General features: G+C 43.9%; 1 protein-coding gene across 1 annotated transcript in view; it reads right to left on the bottom strand.

Annotated features, from left to right (window-relative positions):
• Positions 1–14,380, bottom strand: part of RECK (reversion inducing cysteine rich protein with kazal motifs) — a 182,480-nt gene that overhangs the window by 18,336 nt on the left and 149,764 nt on the right. The window contains exon 20 of the mRNA XM_068236611.1: positions 6,791–6,943. Coding sequence (XP_068092712.1) covers positions 6,791–6,943 — 153 coding nt within the window. The remainder of the gene's footprint in view (positions 1–6,790; positions 6,944–14,380) is intronic.

Genomic DNA, 14,380 nt, shown 5'->3' on the forward strand with positions numbered 1-14,380 from the left:
AAAGTAAAATTTCTGTATACATGCAGCGCGAAAAATGTGGACAAACATGTTTTTGATAAAAAAAAACCCATTCAGTGTATATTTATTGGTTTGGGTAAAAGTTATAGCGTTTACAAACTATGGTGCAAAAAGTGAATTTTCCCATTTTCAAGCATCTCTGACTTTTCTGACCCCCTGTCATGTTTCATGAGGGGCTAGAATTCCAGGATAGTATAAATACCCCCCAAATGACCCCATTTTGGAAAGAAGACATCCCAAAGTATTCACTGAGAGGCATAGTGAGTTCATAGAAGATATTATTTTTTGTCACAAGTAAGCAAAAAATGACACTTTGTGAGAAAAAAAAAAAAAAAAAAAAGTTTCCATTTCTTCTAACTTGCGACAAAAAAAAATGAAATCTGCCACGGACTCACCATGCCCCTCTCTGAATACCTTGAAGGGTCTACTTTCCAAAATGGGATCATTTGTGGGGTGTGTTTACTGTCCTGACATTTTGGGGGGTGCTAAATTGTAAGCACCCCTGTAAAGCCTAAAGGTGCTCATTGGACTTTGGACCCCTTAGCGCAGTTAGGCTGCAAAAAAGTGCCACACATGTGGTATTGCCATACTCAGGAGAAGTAGTATAATGTGTTTTGGGGTGTATTTTTACACATACCCATGCTGGGTGGGAGAAATATCTCTGTAAATGACAATTTGTTAATTTTTTTTACACACAATTGTCCATTTACAGAGATATTTCTCCCACTCAGCATGGGTATGTGTAAAAATACACCACAAAACACATTATACTACTTCTCCTGAGTACGGCGATACCACATGTGTGGCACTTTTTTGCACCCTAACTGCGCTAAAGGGCCCAAAGTCCAATGAGTACCTTTAAGATTTCACAAGTCATTTTGAGAAATTTCGTTTCAAGACTACTCCTCACGGTTTAGGGCCCCTAAAATGCCAGGGCAGTATAGGAACCCCACAAATGACCCCATTTTAGAAAGAAGACACCCCAAGGTATTCCGTTAGTAGTATGGCGAGTTCATAGAAGATTTTATTTTTTGTCACAAGTTAGCGGAAAATGACACTTTGTGAAAAAACACAATTAAAATCAATTTCCGCTAACTTTTGACAAAAAATAAAAACTTCTATGAACTCACCATACTCCTAACGGAATACCTTGGGGTGTCTTCTTTCTAAAATGGGGTCATTTGTGGGGTTCCTATACTGCCCTGGCATTTTAGGGGCCCTAAACCGTGAGGAGTAGTCTTGAAACGAAATTTCTCAAAATGACTTGTGAAATCCTAAAGGTACTCATTGGACTTTGGGCCCTTTAGCGCAGTTAGGGTGCAAAAAAGTGCCACACATGTGGTATCGCCATACTCGGGAGAAGCAGTACAATGTGTTTTGAGGTGTATTTTTACACATACCCATGCTGGGTGGGAGAAATACCTCTGTAAATGGACAATTGTGTGTAAAAAAATCAAAAGATTGTCATTTACAGAGGTATTTCTCCCACCCAGCATGGGTATGTGTAAAAATACACCTCAAAACACATTGTACTACTTCTCCCGAGTACGGCGATACCACATGTGTGGCACTTTTTTGCACCCTAACTGCACTAAGGGGCATAAAGTCCAATGAGTACCTTTAGGATTTCACAGGTCATTTTTGTTTCAAGACTACTCCTCACGGTTTAGGGCCCCTAAAATGCCAGGGCAGTATAGGAACCCCACTAATGACCCCATTTTAGAAAGAAGACACCCCAAGGTATTCCGTTAGGAGTATGGTGAGTTCATAGAAGTTTTTATTTTTTTGTCACAAGTTAGCGGAAATTGATTTTAATAGTTTTTTTTCACAAAGTGTCATTTTCCGCTAACTTGTGACAAAAAATAAAATCTTCTATGAACTCACCATACTCCGTACGGAATACCTTTGGGTGTCTTCTTTCTAGAATGGGGTCATTTGTGGGGTTCCTATACTGCCCTGGCATTTTAGGGGCCCTAAACCGTGAGGAGTAGTCTTGAAACCAAATGTCGCAAAATGACCTGTGAAATCCTAAAGGTACTCATTGGACTTTGGGCCCCTTAGCGTACTTAGGGTGTAAAAAAGTGCCACACATGTGGTACCGCTGTACTCAGGAGAAGTAGTATAATGCGTTTTGGGGTGTATTTTTACACATACCCATGCTAAGTGGGAGAAATATCTCTGTAAATGACAATTGTTTGATTTTTTTACACACAATTGTCCATTTACATAGAAATTTCTCCCACCCAGCATGGGTATGTGTAAAAATACACCCCAAAACACATTATACTACTTTTCCTGAGTACGGCGGTACCACATGTGTGACACTTTTTTGCAGCCTAGGTGCGCTAAGGGGCCCAACGTCCTATTCACAGGTCATTTTGAAGCATTTGTTTTCTAGACTACTCCTCGCGGTTTAGGGCCCCTAAAATGCCAGGGCAGTATAGGAACCCCACAAGTGACCCCATTTTAGAAAGAAGGCACCCCAAGGTATTCCGTTAGGTGTATGGCAAGTTCATAGAAGATTTTATTTTTTGTCACAAGTTAGTGAAAAATTACACTTTGTGAAAAAAAACCAATAAAAATTATTTTCCGCTAACTTTTGACAAAAAATAAAATCTTCTATGAACTCGTCATACACCTAACATAATACCTTGGGTGTCTTTTTTTTCTAAAATGGGGTCACTTGTGGGGTTCCTATACCGCCCTGGCATTTTACAGGCCCAAAACCGTGAGTAGTCTGGAAACCAAATGTCTCAAAATGACTGTTCAGGGGTATAAGCATCTGCAAATTTTGATGACAGGTGGTCTATGAGGGGGTGAATTTTGTGGAACCGGTCATAAGCAGGGTGGCCTTTTAGATGACAGGTTGTATTGGGCCTGATCTGATGGATAGGAGTGCTAGGGGGGTGACAGGAGGTGATTGATGGGTGTCTCAGGGGGTGGTTAGAGGGGAAAATAGATGCAATCAATGCACTGGGGAGGTGATCGGAAGGGGGTCTGAGGGTTTGGCCGAGTGATCAGGAGCCCACACGGGGCAAATTGGGGCCTGATCTGATGGGTAGGTGTGCTAGGGGGTGACAGGAGGTGATTGATGGGTGTCTCAAGGTGTGATTAGAGGGGAGAATAGATGCAAGCAATGCACTGGCGAGGTGATCAGGGCTGGGGTCTGAGAGCATTCTGAGGGTGTGGGCGGGTGATTGAGTGCCCTAGGGGCAGATAGGGGTCTAATCTGATAGGTAGCAGTGACAGGGGGTGATTGATGGGTAATTAGTGGGTGTTTAGGGTAGAGAATAGATGGAAACACTGCGCTTGGGTGGTGATCTGTTGTCGGATCTGCGGGCGATCTATTGGTGTGGGTGGGTGATCAGTTTGCCCACAAGGGGCAGGTTAGGGGCTGATTGATGGGTGTCAGTGACAGCGGGTGATTGATGGGTGTCAGTGACAGGGGGTGATTGATGGGTGATTGATAGGTGATTGACAGGTAATCAGTGGGTTATTACAGGGGAGAACAGATGTAAATATTGCACTGGCGAATTGATAAGGGGGGGTCTGAGGGCAATCTGAGATTGTAGGCGGGCGATTGGGTGCCCGCAAGGGGCAGATTAGGGTCTGATCTGATGGGTAACAGTGACAGGTGGTGATAGGGGGTGATTGATGGGTGATTGATGGGTAATTAGTGGGTGTTTAGAGGAGAGAATAGATGGAAACACTGCGCTTGGGTGGTGATCTGATGTCGGATCTGCGGGCGATCTATTGGTGTGGGTGGGTGATCAGTTTGCCCGCAAGGGGCAGGTTAGGGGCTGATTGTTGGGTGGCAGTGACAGGGGGTGATTGATGGGTGATAGGTGATTGGCAGGTGATTGACAGGTGATCAGTGGGTTATTACAGGGAAGGACAGATGTAATTAATGCACTGGCGAATTGATAAGGGGGGGGGGGGTCAGAGGGCAATCTGAGCGTGTGGGCGGGTGATTGGGTGCCCGCAAGGGGCAGATTAGGGTCTGATCTGATAGGTAAAAGTGACAGGTGGTGATAGGGGGTGATTGATGGGTGATTGATGGGTAATTAGTGGGTGTTTAGAGAAGATAACAGATGTAAACGATACATTTGGGAGGTAATCTGACGGCGGGTTTGCGGGCGATCTAATGGTGTGGGTGGGTGATCAGATTGCCCGCAAGGGGCAGGTTAGGGGCTGATTGATGGGTGGCAGTGACAGGGGGTGATTGATGGGTGATAGGTGATTGGCAGGTGATTGACAGGTGATCAGTGGGTTATTACAGGGAAGAACAGATGTAATTAATGCACTGGCGAATTGATAAGGGGGGGTCTGAGGGCAATCTGAGCGTGTAGGCAGGTGATTGGGTGCCCGCAAGGGGCAGATTAGGGTCTGATCTGATAGGTAACAGTGACAGGTGGTGATAGGGGGTGATTGATGGGTGATTGATGGGTAATTAGTGGGTGTTTAGAGGAGAGAATAGATGTAAACAATGGATTTGGGAGGTGATCTGATGTCGGATCTGTGGGCGATCTATTGGTGTGGGGGGGTGATCAGATTGCCCGCAAGGGATAAAAAAAAAAATAGCGTTGACAGATAGTGACAGGGAGTGATTGATGGGTGATTAGGGGGGTGATTGGGTGCAAACAGGGGTCTGGGGGGTGGGCAGGGGGGGGGGGGGTCTGATGGGTGCTGTGGGCGATCTGGGGCAGGGGAGGGAGAAATCAGTGTGCTTGGGTGCAGACTAGGGTGGCTGCAGCCTGCCCTGGTGGTCCCTCGGACACTGGGACCACCAGGGCAGGAGGCAGCCTGTATAATACACTTTGTAAACATTACAAAGTGTATTATACACTTTGTATGCGGCGATCGCGGGGTTAACATCCCGCCGGCGCTTCCGTATAGCCGGCGGGATGTTGCGGCGAGCGAGCGGTGACAGGCGCCGGCGGAGGATCGCGTCACGGATGACGCGATCGCTCCGCCCATGCCCTTAAATGGACCGCCGCCTCTGTGGGTGAGGCCGTCCTGCAGGGCTCCACTTCCCCGCCGCCCCTGTGTAGTGGGCGGTCGGGAAGTGGTTAAGGGTCCATCTCTGCCGTAAGGTGATAGGCGATAGGTCTTGGAATATGGTTACCTCTGCCTCATTGAAGAAAATCTTCTCTTGAGACCTTGCTGCCTTCACAATTTCTTCTTTTAGTGGGAAAGAGGCCAAGCAGCAGATAACGTCTCTCGCAGGGTCTGATTCACTGCCTCTCTGCTTCAATGCCCTATGTAGACGTACAAATTCTATAGCAGCATCTGCTTCCTTCTCGAAGAGATTGTTGAAAAGCGATTGAAGGGCTTCCATGAGCTGCGTTGGTTGGATTGATTTGGGCAGTCCCTTTATTCTAAGGTTGTTCCTTCTGCCGCGGTTGTCTAAGTCACAGAAGGATTCCAATTCCTCTGGTGTTTGCAGCGTATGCCACCTCTCTTGGTACAAGGCACTAAGGCCAAAAGGAAACCGCCATCTGTATATAATTCCTTTATCTCGTAATAATTTTAGAAGTGGTTTAAGGGTCCATCTCTGCCGTAAGGTGATAGGCGATAGGTCTTGGAATATGGTTACCTCTGCCTCATTGAAGAAAATCTTCTCTTGAGACCTTGCTGCCTTCACAATTTCTTCTTTTAGTGGGAAAGAGGCCAAGCCGCAGATAACGTCTCTCGGAGGGTCTGATTCACTGCCTCTCTGCTTCAATGCCCTATGTAGACGTACAAATTCTATAGCAGCATCTGCTTCCTTCTCGAGGAGATTGTTGAAAAGCGATTGAAGGGCTTCCATGAGCTGCGTTGGTTGGATTGATTCGGGCAGTCCCTTTATTCTAAGGTTGTTCCTTCTGCCGCGGTTGTCTAAGTCTTCCATAATGCGAAAGGCTTGCTGCATCTGAAAGTCTTGTTTGGAGGATTGCTTTTTCAGCCGTTTAATATCTCCCGCTTGGGCCTTGGTGGTGTTGGAAATTGCTTCCACCTTCGTGGTGAGCGTCTGAATATCACCCCTCACGGAGTCAACCGCTGCTTGAAACGCTGATTTTAGTTCTCCTGCAACCGCGGTCAGGTCTCCCAGAGTCAGTACCTTAGTGGGTGGTTGCGATCCTCCACCATCTACCCTTGTTTTCTCGTTCGCCGCTACCATATCCTTGGGCGTGTTCTCAGGCTCAGGCGCCATCTTGCTTCTAGTGTTAGCACCAACAGCGGCTTTCTGCGGCTTGAAAATTTCCGGGATGCCTCTTTGTGTCTGTTTTGGAGAGGTGTCTTTCTGACCTCCAGCCTGCTTCCCCTGCTTGTCCTTCTCCTTTACCATCGCCACCGGTCAGTTTAAGCTACAGTATTTCACCGAAAGGCGCCTGTCTCCCCGGAGCTCTCTTTCTAAGCAGCCATTCTAGACGGCTTCCGGTCACGCCCCCCCCTATTGTATTTTATTAAACCCCTAGTTCCGCAAACTGAAGACCTAATGTATAAATGTTGTATAGAAGTTGTGTGTCCTAAGTAAAAGTTGAAGTAATGATTTATGTGGTTTTAGTTTGCCTGTGTCTGTAAAGTAAGTTTGGCCAAGTGATAATTGCTGCATTTTTGGCGACAATAGCATCTGTATGCCTATATATAGAGATAACTATAGCATCACTCTTTGAAACTAAGCAGCTTTATTTTTCAAAGCTTCTGATGTAAAGGGTGTTTCCTACAGTGACTAATCAAAATCTCTAATTAGTAGAAATGTTTTAGTAAGAAGGAAATGGGTAATTCTTACCTGTATTGCCTTAGGGTGATTGTCAACTGGTAACACAAGTACCACAATCTCTGATTCCACACTGAGATAGCCAAACACGTCACACTGGGGCACTGAGATATGAAGCCTTAGCTTCTGTAGAATGTCCATGACTGTTATTGGCAGTTTCTTTATCTTGGAAGCAAAAGATTATCTGTTACAAGCCGAGAGATATAAATACTGGCAACCACTGTTCATATTCAGCTAGCAAATTTACATCTTTCTGATTGCAGCCAATTTTCATTTTATGGCAAGTTTGAGTTTTAAGCAGTTATATCACACAAGGCCTGTTCTACTAAATAAGGTAGACTCATGTGGATACCATATCAAGTTCTAGAAGATGTTTTATACCTCCTACAAAGTAACTTCATCACTTCTAATAAGTGAAGACAATTTCTAGACAAGATATAAGTACAAGTAATCCATGTATGAGTCAAAACCCTACATAACTTGTACTATTGTGTAGATGTTAACTTTTGTTATACATTTTTAGTTCTCAAACACATTGAAAAAAATCAAAAACGGGTTCCTATAAACTAAAACAGAAAACAAATCTGGACCAGAATATAAGGTACAGTGTGACCTAGGAGAAAAAGTGAATTGAATAAATGCTCCTACATTTTTTTCTAGGTCATTTTTTTCACAATGTATCAATAACAAGCCTTGTAAGCCACCAGCAAGCAAGAAAATACACAGAATAAGTTTGACAGAATTTTTCAGCTACTTTTTGGTACATTTTCAACTGCAGAGTGCTGAAAAGTTATTTTAAACAGAAGGTGAAAAAATATCTCCTAAGAGAAAGCTTAGGAGAAAAAGTGAATTGAATAAAAGCCAGATTGACTAAGTACACATCAACCGTAGACAGATGTTCCAGATGTAACAATTGGAAAAAATACTAACAGGATGTCTTTTTAGAGACTTGGAGTACCACTAGTTTGATTATTGATGGGCTTCAAGCCTCATGTTCCAGATTTTATTAACTGTAGCTGGAGAGCCACTGCCACCATATAAATGATCTTGTATAGTGGGAGACTTTCATGCTCCAGGTTCACCCACATAATGAGAATCAGAAGATCCTTCTTCCATTTCAGGGTTACTAATTTCCTTGCCTAAAATATGTTTACACAATGTATCGTAATTCTGCAGCTGACTACAGGTCAAACTTGAAAAATTAGAATATTGTGCAAAAAGTTCATTTATTTCAGTAATTCAACTTAAATTTGTGAAACTAATATATGAAATAGGAACCCTTTGTAGGGGTTTTGGATTAATTAGCTGATTAATCTGGCACTTTGAGCCTGGAATATTGAACATTTTCACAATATTCTAATGGACTGAGATCTTGATTTTGGGGTTTGCATAAGCTGTAAGCCATAATCATCAAAATTATAACAAAGGCTTGAAGTATCTCGCTTCCCACGCAATGGCTCTACTCTACTTCATGTAGTAGTTTTATAGTAGTATATTTAGTTTGTAGAACCTATACCCAAAATAATGAATACAAAAACATGACAGAGTACCACTGTCTGCACACATAAATAAATGATGGAACTTGTGTGCACCTGGTGGCTATTACAATCAATGAAATATCCACATATGACTAAAAAGGGTTATGTTTATTCCTGTTAAAGAGAACCCGAGGTGGGTTTGAAGAATATTATCTGCATACAGAGGCTGGATCTGCCTATACAGCCCAGCCTCTGTTACTATCCCAAACCCCCCTAAGGTCCCCCTGCACTCTGCAATCCCTCATAAATCACAGCCACGCTGCTGACAAACAGCTTGTCAGAGCTGGCTGTGTTTATCTCTATAGTGTCAGTCTGCTGCTCTCCCTGCCTCCTGCAGAACTCCAGTCCCCGCCTGCATCCCTTCCCTCCCTGCTGATTGGAGGGAAGGGATGGGGGCAGGGACCGGAGCTATGCAGAAGGCGGGGGAGCAGCTGAGACTGACACTACAGATGTAAACAGAGCCTCACAGCACGGCTGTGATTTATGAGGGATTGCAGAGTGCAGGGGGACCTTAGTGGGGTTCAGGATAGCAACAGAGGCTGGGCTGTATAGGCAGATCCAGCCTCTGTATGCAGATAACATTCTTTAAACACACCTCGGGTTCTCTTTAAACCCACATACAGGTTTTCTCATGTGCTTTTGCAATCCACAAGAAATTCCCTCCCTAAACCTGTGTGACTCTCCCAACCGTTGAAATCTTCAAATGCAACCTAAAAGCTATACTCTTTATGAAAGCTTATAAGCTGACCAAGATCCGTTTAGCCAAATGGATCTTGTTTGTTCCTAGACTATTCAGAAAGGCACAAATAGTTTTATTTTATATGTAGTCTTTCTGTACCTCTTGTGTCCATATCGAAGTAGAATATAAGTTTGAATAATCTGTGTCGTCTCTCCTTATGTATCATGGAACATTGTCTACATTCCTAGCAATACAAATATGCAGTAGTAAGAAAAAGTATGTGGAATTATACGGATTTCTGGTTGAACCTCCTTTGGCAGCAATAACTTCAACCAAACGTTTCCTGTAGTTGCAGATCCTCTAGTGCACAACGTTCAGGAGTAATTCTTGACCATTCGTCTTTACAGAACTGTTTCAGTTCAGCAATATTCTTGAGATGTCTGGGGTAAATCGCTTTCTTGAGGTCATGCCACAGCATCTCAATCGGGTTGAGGCCAGGACTCTGACTGAGCCACTCCAGAAGGCGTATTTTCTTTTATTTAAACAATTCTGTTTTACTTCTATGCTTTGGGTCATTGTCCTGTTGCAACACCCATCTTCTGCTGAGCTTCAGCTGGCGGACAGATGGTCTAAAGTTCTCCTGCAAAATGTCTTGATAAACTTTTTAATTCAATTTTCCTTCAATAATAGCAATCTATCCAGGCCCTGACGCAGCAAAGCAGCCCCAAACCATGATGCCCCCACTTCCATACTTAGCAGTTGGGATGAGGTTTTGATGTTGGTGTGCTGTGCCTCTTTTTCTCCACACACAGTGTTGTGTGTTTCTTCCAAACAACGCAAGGTTGGTTTCATCTGTCCACAGAATATTTTGCTAGTACTGCTGTGGAACATCCAGGTGCTTTTTTGCAAACTTTAAACGTACAGCATTTTTTGGGGGACAGCAGTGTCTTCCTCTTTGGTGTCCTCCCATGAACGCCATTCTTGCTCAGTGTTTTACATTTCGCAGATTCGCTAAAATGGATGTTAGCATATGCCAGAGAGTTTTGTAGGTCTTTAGCTGACACTCTAGGATTCTTCTTCACCTCATTGAGCATTCTGCATTGTGCTCTTGCAGTTATCTTTACAAGATAGCTACTCCTAGGGAGAGTAGCAGCAGTGCTTAACTTTTTCCTTTTATAGACAATGGCCTCAATTCACTAAGCTTATCTCCCGTATTTAATGACGTTTCTATAGTTATCACTATGGAGATGAGGCATGTAGTATTCAGGAAACATTTTACCTCAGGCAAACCTAAAGTTAACTCTTCAATCCTTAAAATAACTCCAGATTTCTAAAGCCGCATCTACACGCGTAGATGCGGCCATGATGCTCCTTATCAATCGAGCTGCTGATGCGGCTCGATTGATAAGATCCGACAGGACGGATCTCCGCACCGCCGATTCCCTGCTCGCTCCCCGCGAGGGGACAATGGCAGGGAATCGAGCGGAAGATAAGCGGCGCCAGCGGGGACGAGCGGGGAATCGAATGCGGTGCACGCGCGGCGAGCGGGGACGCGGCAGGCACGCGCGGGGACGCGGAAGAGGCGATCCGGTGGCTAATCGAGCCGCCGGATCGCAGCCTCATCTACCCGTGTAGATGAGGCTTAAAGTTAAAGACAGGCTGTTAGTTAATGTGAAAATAACTACAGAAGAGGTAACTTAACTACAGAGGAGGTAACTTAACTACAGAGGAGGTAACTTAAGGAATGAAGAGATAAGGTAACTCTCTCACTGGCCTCAATTCACTAAGATCATGCTGGAGATAATAAGGCAAGAGAAAACTTACCTCCACTAGTAAGAGAGTTATTTTATCTCTTCAATCCTTACGTTACCTTCTCTGTAGTTAAGTTACCTCCTCTGTAGTTATTTTCACACGCAGTTAATGAACAGCCTGTCTTTAACTCTGGAGTTATTTTAAGGATTAAAGAGTTAACTTAAAGACAGAAGAGTTAACTTTAGGTTTGCCTGAGATAAAATGTTTCCTGAATACTACATGCCATATCACCATGGTAACAACTCTAGAAGAGTTATTAAAGACAGGAGATAAGCTTTGTGAATTGAGGCCACTGTGTGGTGGCAAGTTATCTCTTGCCTTATTATCTCCAGCATGATCTTAGTGAATGGAGGCCAATTTGTCTTACTGTGGACTGATGAACTGCAAGGCTTTTGGAGATACTTTTACAATCCTTTCCAGCTTTATGCAAGTCAATAAATCTTAATCGTAGGTCTTCTGAGAGCTCTTTAGTGCGAGGCATCATTGACATCAGGCAATGCTTTTAGGGAAAAGCAAACCCGTAACTGGGGTGTGTTTTTTTATATATTGCAGGGCAGCTGTAACCAACACCTCCAATCTTATCTCATTGATTGGACTACAGCAGGATGACACCTCACTCCAATTAGCTCTTGGAGACGTCATTAGTCTAGGGCAGGCATGGGCAAACTAGGCCCTCCAGCTGTTAAGGAACTACAAATCCGACAATGCATTGCAGGAGTCTGACAGCTACAGTCATGACTCATCAAGGCAAATGCATTGTGGGACTTGTAGTTCCGTAACAGCTGGAGGGCAGAGTTTGCCCATGCCTGGTCTAGGGGTTCACATACTTTTTCCACTGGCACTGTGAATTTTTACATCTTGTGTTAAAAAACCCATTTCATTATTTGTGTGGTATTCGTTTAAGACTGTGATTGACTATTGTTGTGACTGATGAAGATCAGATCACATTTTATGACCAATTTGTGCAGAAATCCATATAATTCCAAAGGGTTCACATACTTTTTCTTGCTACTGTATTTATATTTAATATAAGCACACATTTGATAGACCTTCCATGGAGCCCAAGGCCTTTTCATACGTTTTAAACTACATGGCTGTCTCTTCATAATGAAGCCACATTTCATGGGTACACTTTAAAGGGAACCAGAGATGAACATTTCACAAAATAAACATATCAGTCGATAGCTTGTAAAGAATAAATGCTCTACCTGATAATTTCGCCACTCTGGTGTGCCTTTTTTAGTGTTTTTGATCAATTATTGCTCCAGGAAAAATCAAATATGCCGCCGGCTCATATCCCTTCAGCTTTCGGGTTATGAGTTGTTCTGGATGGGCTGTCTAGGCTATATGAGACTAGGCTGCTATCTAGGCTATATGAGAAAAGCTGCTGCAGCCTTTCATCTGTGTGCTTTCATTTTGGTATGATGTGCAGCTGCCTGTAGGAAGAGCACACAGAGCACACAGATCATATTGCATATTGCTCTTAAAACTTGTCTGTTTCAGAGCTTCTCTCTCAGCAGGAGCAGCCCCTCCCATGTCATCACAGCTCTCAGTATGCAAAGCAGGAAATCTGAGCCAGGAGGTGGCAGGCTTGGGCTTGAAAAGACTCCACAGAAGAGTGACTCAGCTATAATTGATTCCAGGTCAAACCTAGACTGAGCCAGTCGGGGATTCTTATCACAGCTGCTAATAGACTAATTAAGCAGATAAGAATGAAACTAAAAGCAGGGTAGTTGTTTACTGTCATGTTCCCACTGATAAATGTAATAAAATACACGAGGGTGCTTAGTCTCTGGTTCTCTTTAATGAGTTACTTTCATAATGATTGAACTACAGTATAATCTCTTTATAATAAACTCGGGTATAGTAATAATTTGGGTATAGTAAACTACCTCTCCAGGTCAAGGCCATTCACCATTATAAGCTATGCGAGCAACGCCTGGTATAGTAAACCTGGTTATAATAAAACTTCTGTTATAGTAAACATGTTTTTTGGCCCCTACATGACGCTGACTTTGGATATAGTAAACAGTGGGTGGCGCATGCCTCATATGTCAGTGTGAAACCCATGGCCTGCTGCTCTCTTTAGGCTGGTGCTGCAAGTCCCACCCACAGAGGTAATGGAGACAATCACAGGAAGCGAGTGGCTGCCTCTATTCAGTGATGGCTGCAATTTTTAAGGAGCCCTGGATACTGTACCAGCATATGCCAAGCCTGGCTATACAGCCCTAAAATATAAACCATGTAGTCCACAAAATGTGCAAGTGCTTGTACTATACCACCAATGAGAGGGCAGAGTTGGTCTTTTGAAGCAGAGAATGTACCAGGACATGCTGGGCCATTTATAGGACAATTTCTGATATAGTAAACCACTTTTCCCGGTCCCTTGGAGTTTACTATAACGAGATTGTACTGTATAGGTACAAAAGTTAATTTAGATTTGAATAGTGTGGGAAGGGGTTACAACCAATCTTGCTTCATATTGCTGTCAGAACCTCCATCTGGGAGGGCACTTCTCACATCCTCTTATTATTATTATTATTTAGTATTTATATAGCGCCGACATATTATGCAGCGCTGTACAGTATATATATATATATATTGTCTTGTCACTAACTGTCCCTCAAAGGAGCTCACAATCTAATCCCTACAATTGCCATATGTCTATATTATGTAGTGTAAGTACTGTAGTCTAGGGCCAATTTTTTAGGGGGAGCCAATTAACTTATCCGTATGTTTTTGGAATGTGGGAGGAAACCGGGGTGCCCGGAGGAAACCCACACAGACACGGAGAGAACATACAAACTCTTTGCAGATAGTGCCCTGGCTGGGATTCGAACCAGGGACCCAGTGCTGCAAGGCGAGCGAGCTTACCACTACGCCACCGTGCTGCTCTTAGAGAATAAGGGCAAATTTAGATATTTTTTCCCCTTGTTCAATAAAAATGATCAGTTGTCTGAATTTCCCATTTTTTCACTACAAGTCAATCAGGAGTGGCAGATATTTCTGATCAATTTTTCAGAAAATTGAATGGTATAGGATAGATTGTCAATTTCCACATTTAAAGACCTACCAGTTCCCCTCCAGGAACTCCTCCTGTCACCTGCAGCCTCCTGGGGATTCCTCTAGCTGCCAATTCCCTTACGGGAACTCCTTCTGTCAGCTGCAGCATCCCGGGGATTACTGCAACTATTCGGTACCCTCCTGTGACCCCCACAGTCTGCTCCCTTCTCTGGTTTCTCCTGCCTGTCTGTTCCCATCACTGGTGCGGCGGTAATCCTGAGGGTCGTGACCTGGCAACAAAGTAGTCCACCACCCACTAGGGATGACGGCCCATCATCCCTTGCGGGTTGCGCTGGTGAAGGACGTGCTCGCTTAGACCCCATGCCCTGGGGCTGCTCGCCCCTTGATACCAGTGATAGGATCAACAAAACCCCAATGGTATGCAAGAACTCTGACACCACCTTAACACAATTAACAGGGTTTTTTGGGGACAGTAAGAAAGAGTCAAAACTACCATCAATTTAAAAAAATGGCATTTCCTGCCCTCAGGACCTCAAAGGATTTGCATTA

The sequence above is a fragment of the Hyperolius riggenbachi genome, chromosome 5, assembly GCF_040937935.1.
Source record: "Hyperolius riggenbachi isolate aHypRig1 chromosome 5, aHypRig1.pri, whole genome shotgun sequence".
Lineage (NCBI taxonomy): Eukaryota > Metazoa > Chordata > Amphibia > Anura > Hyperoliidae > Hyperolius > Hyperolius riggenbachi.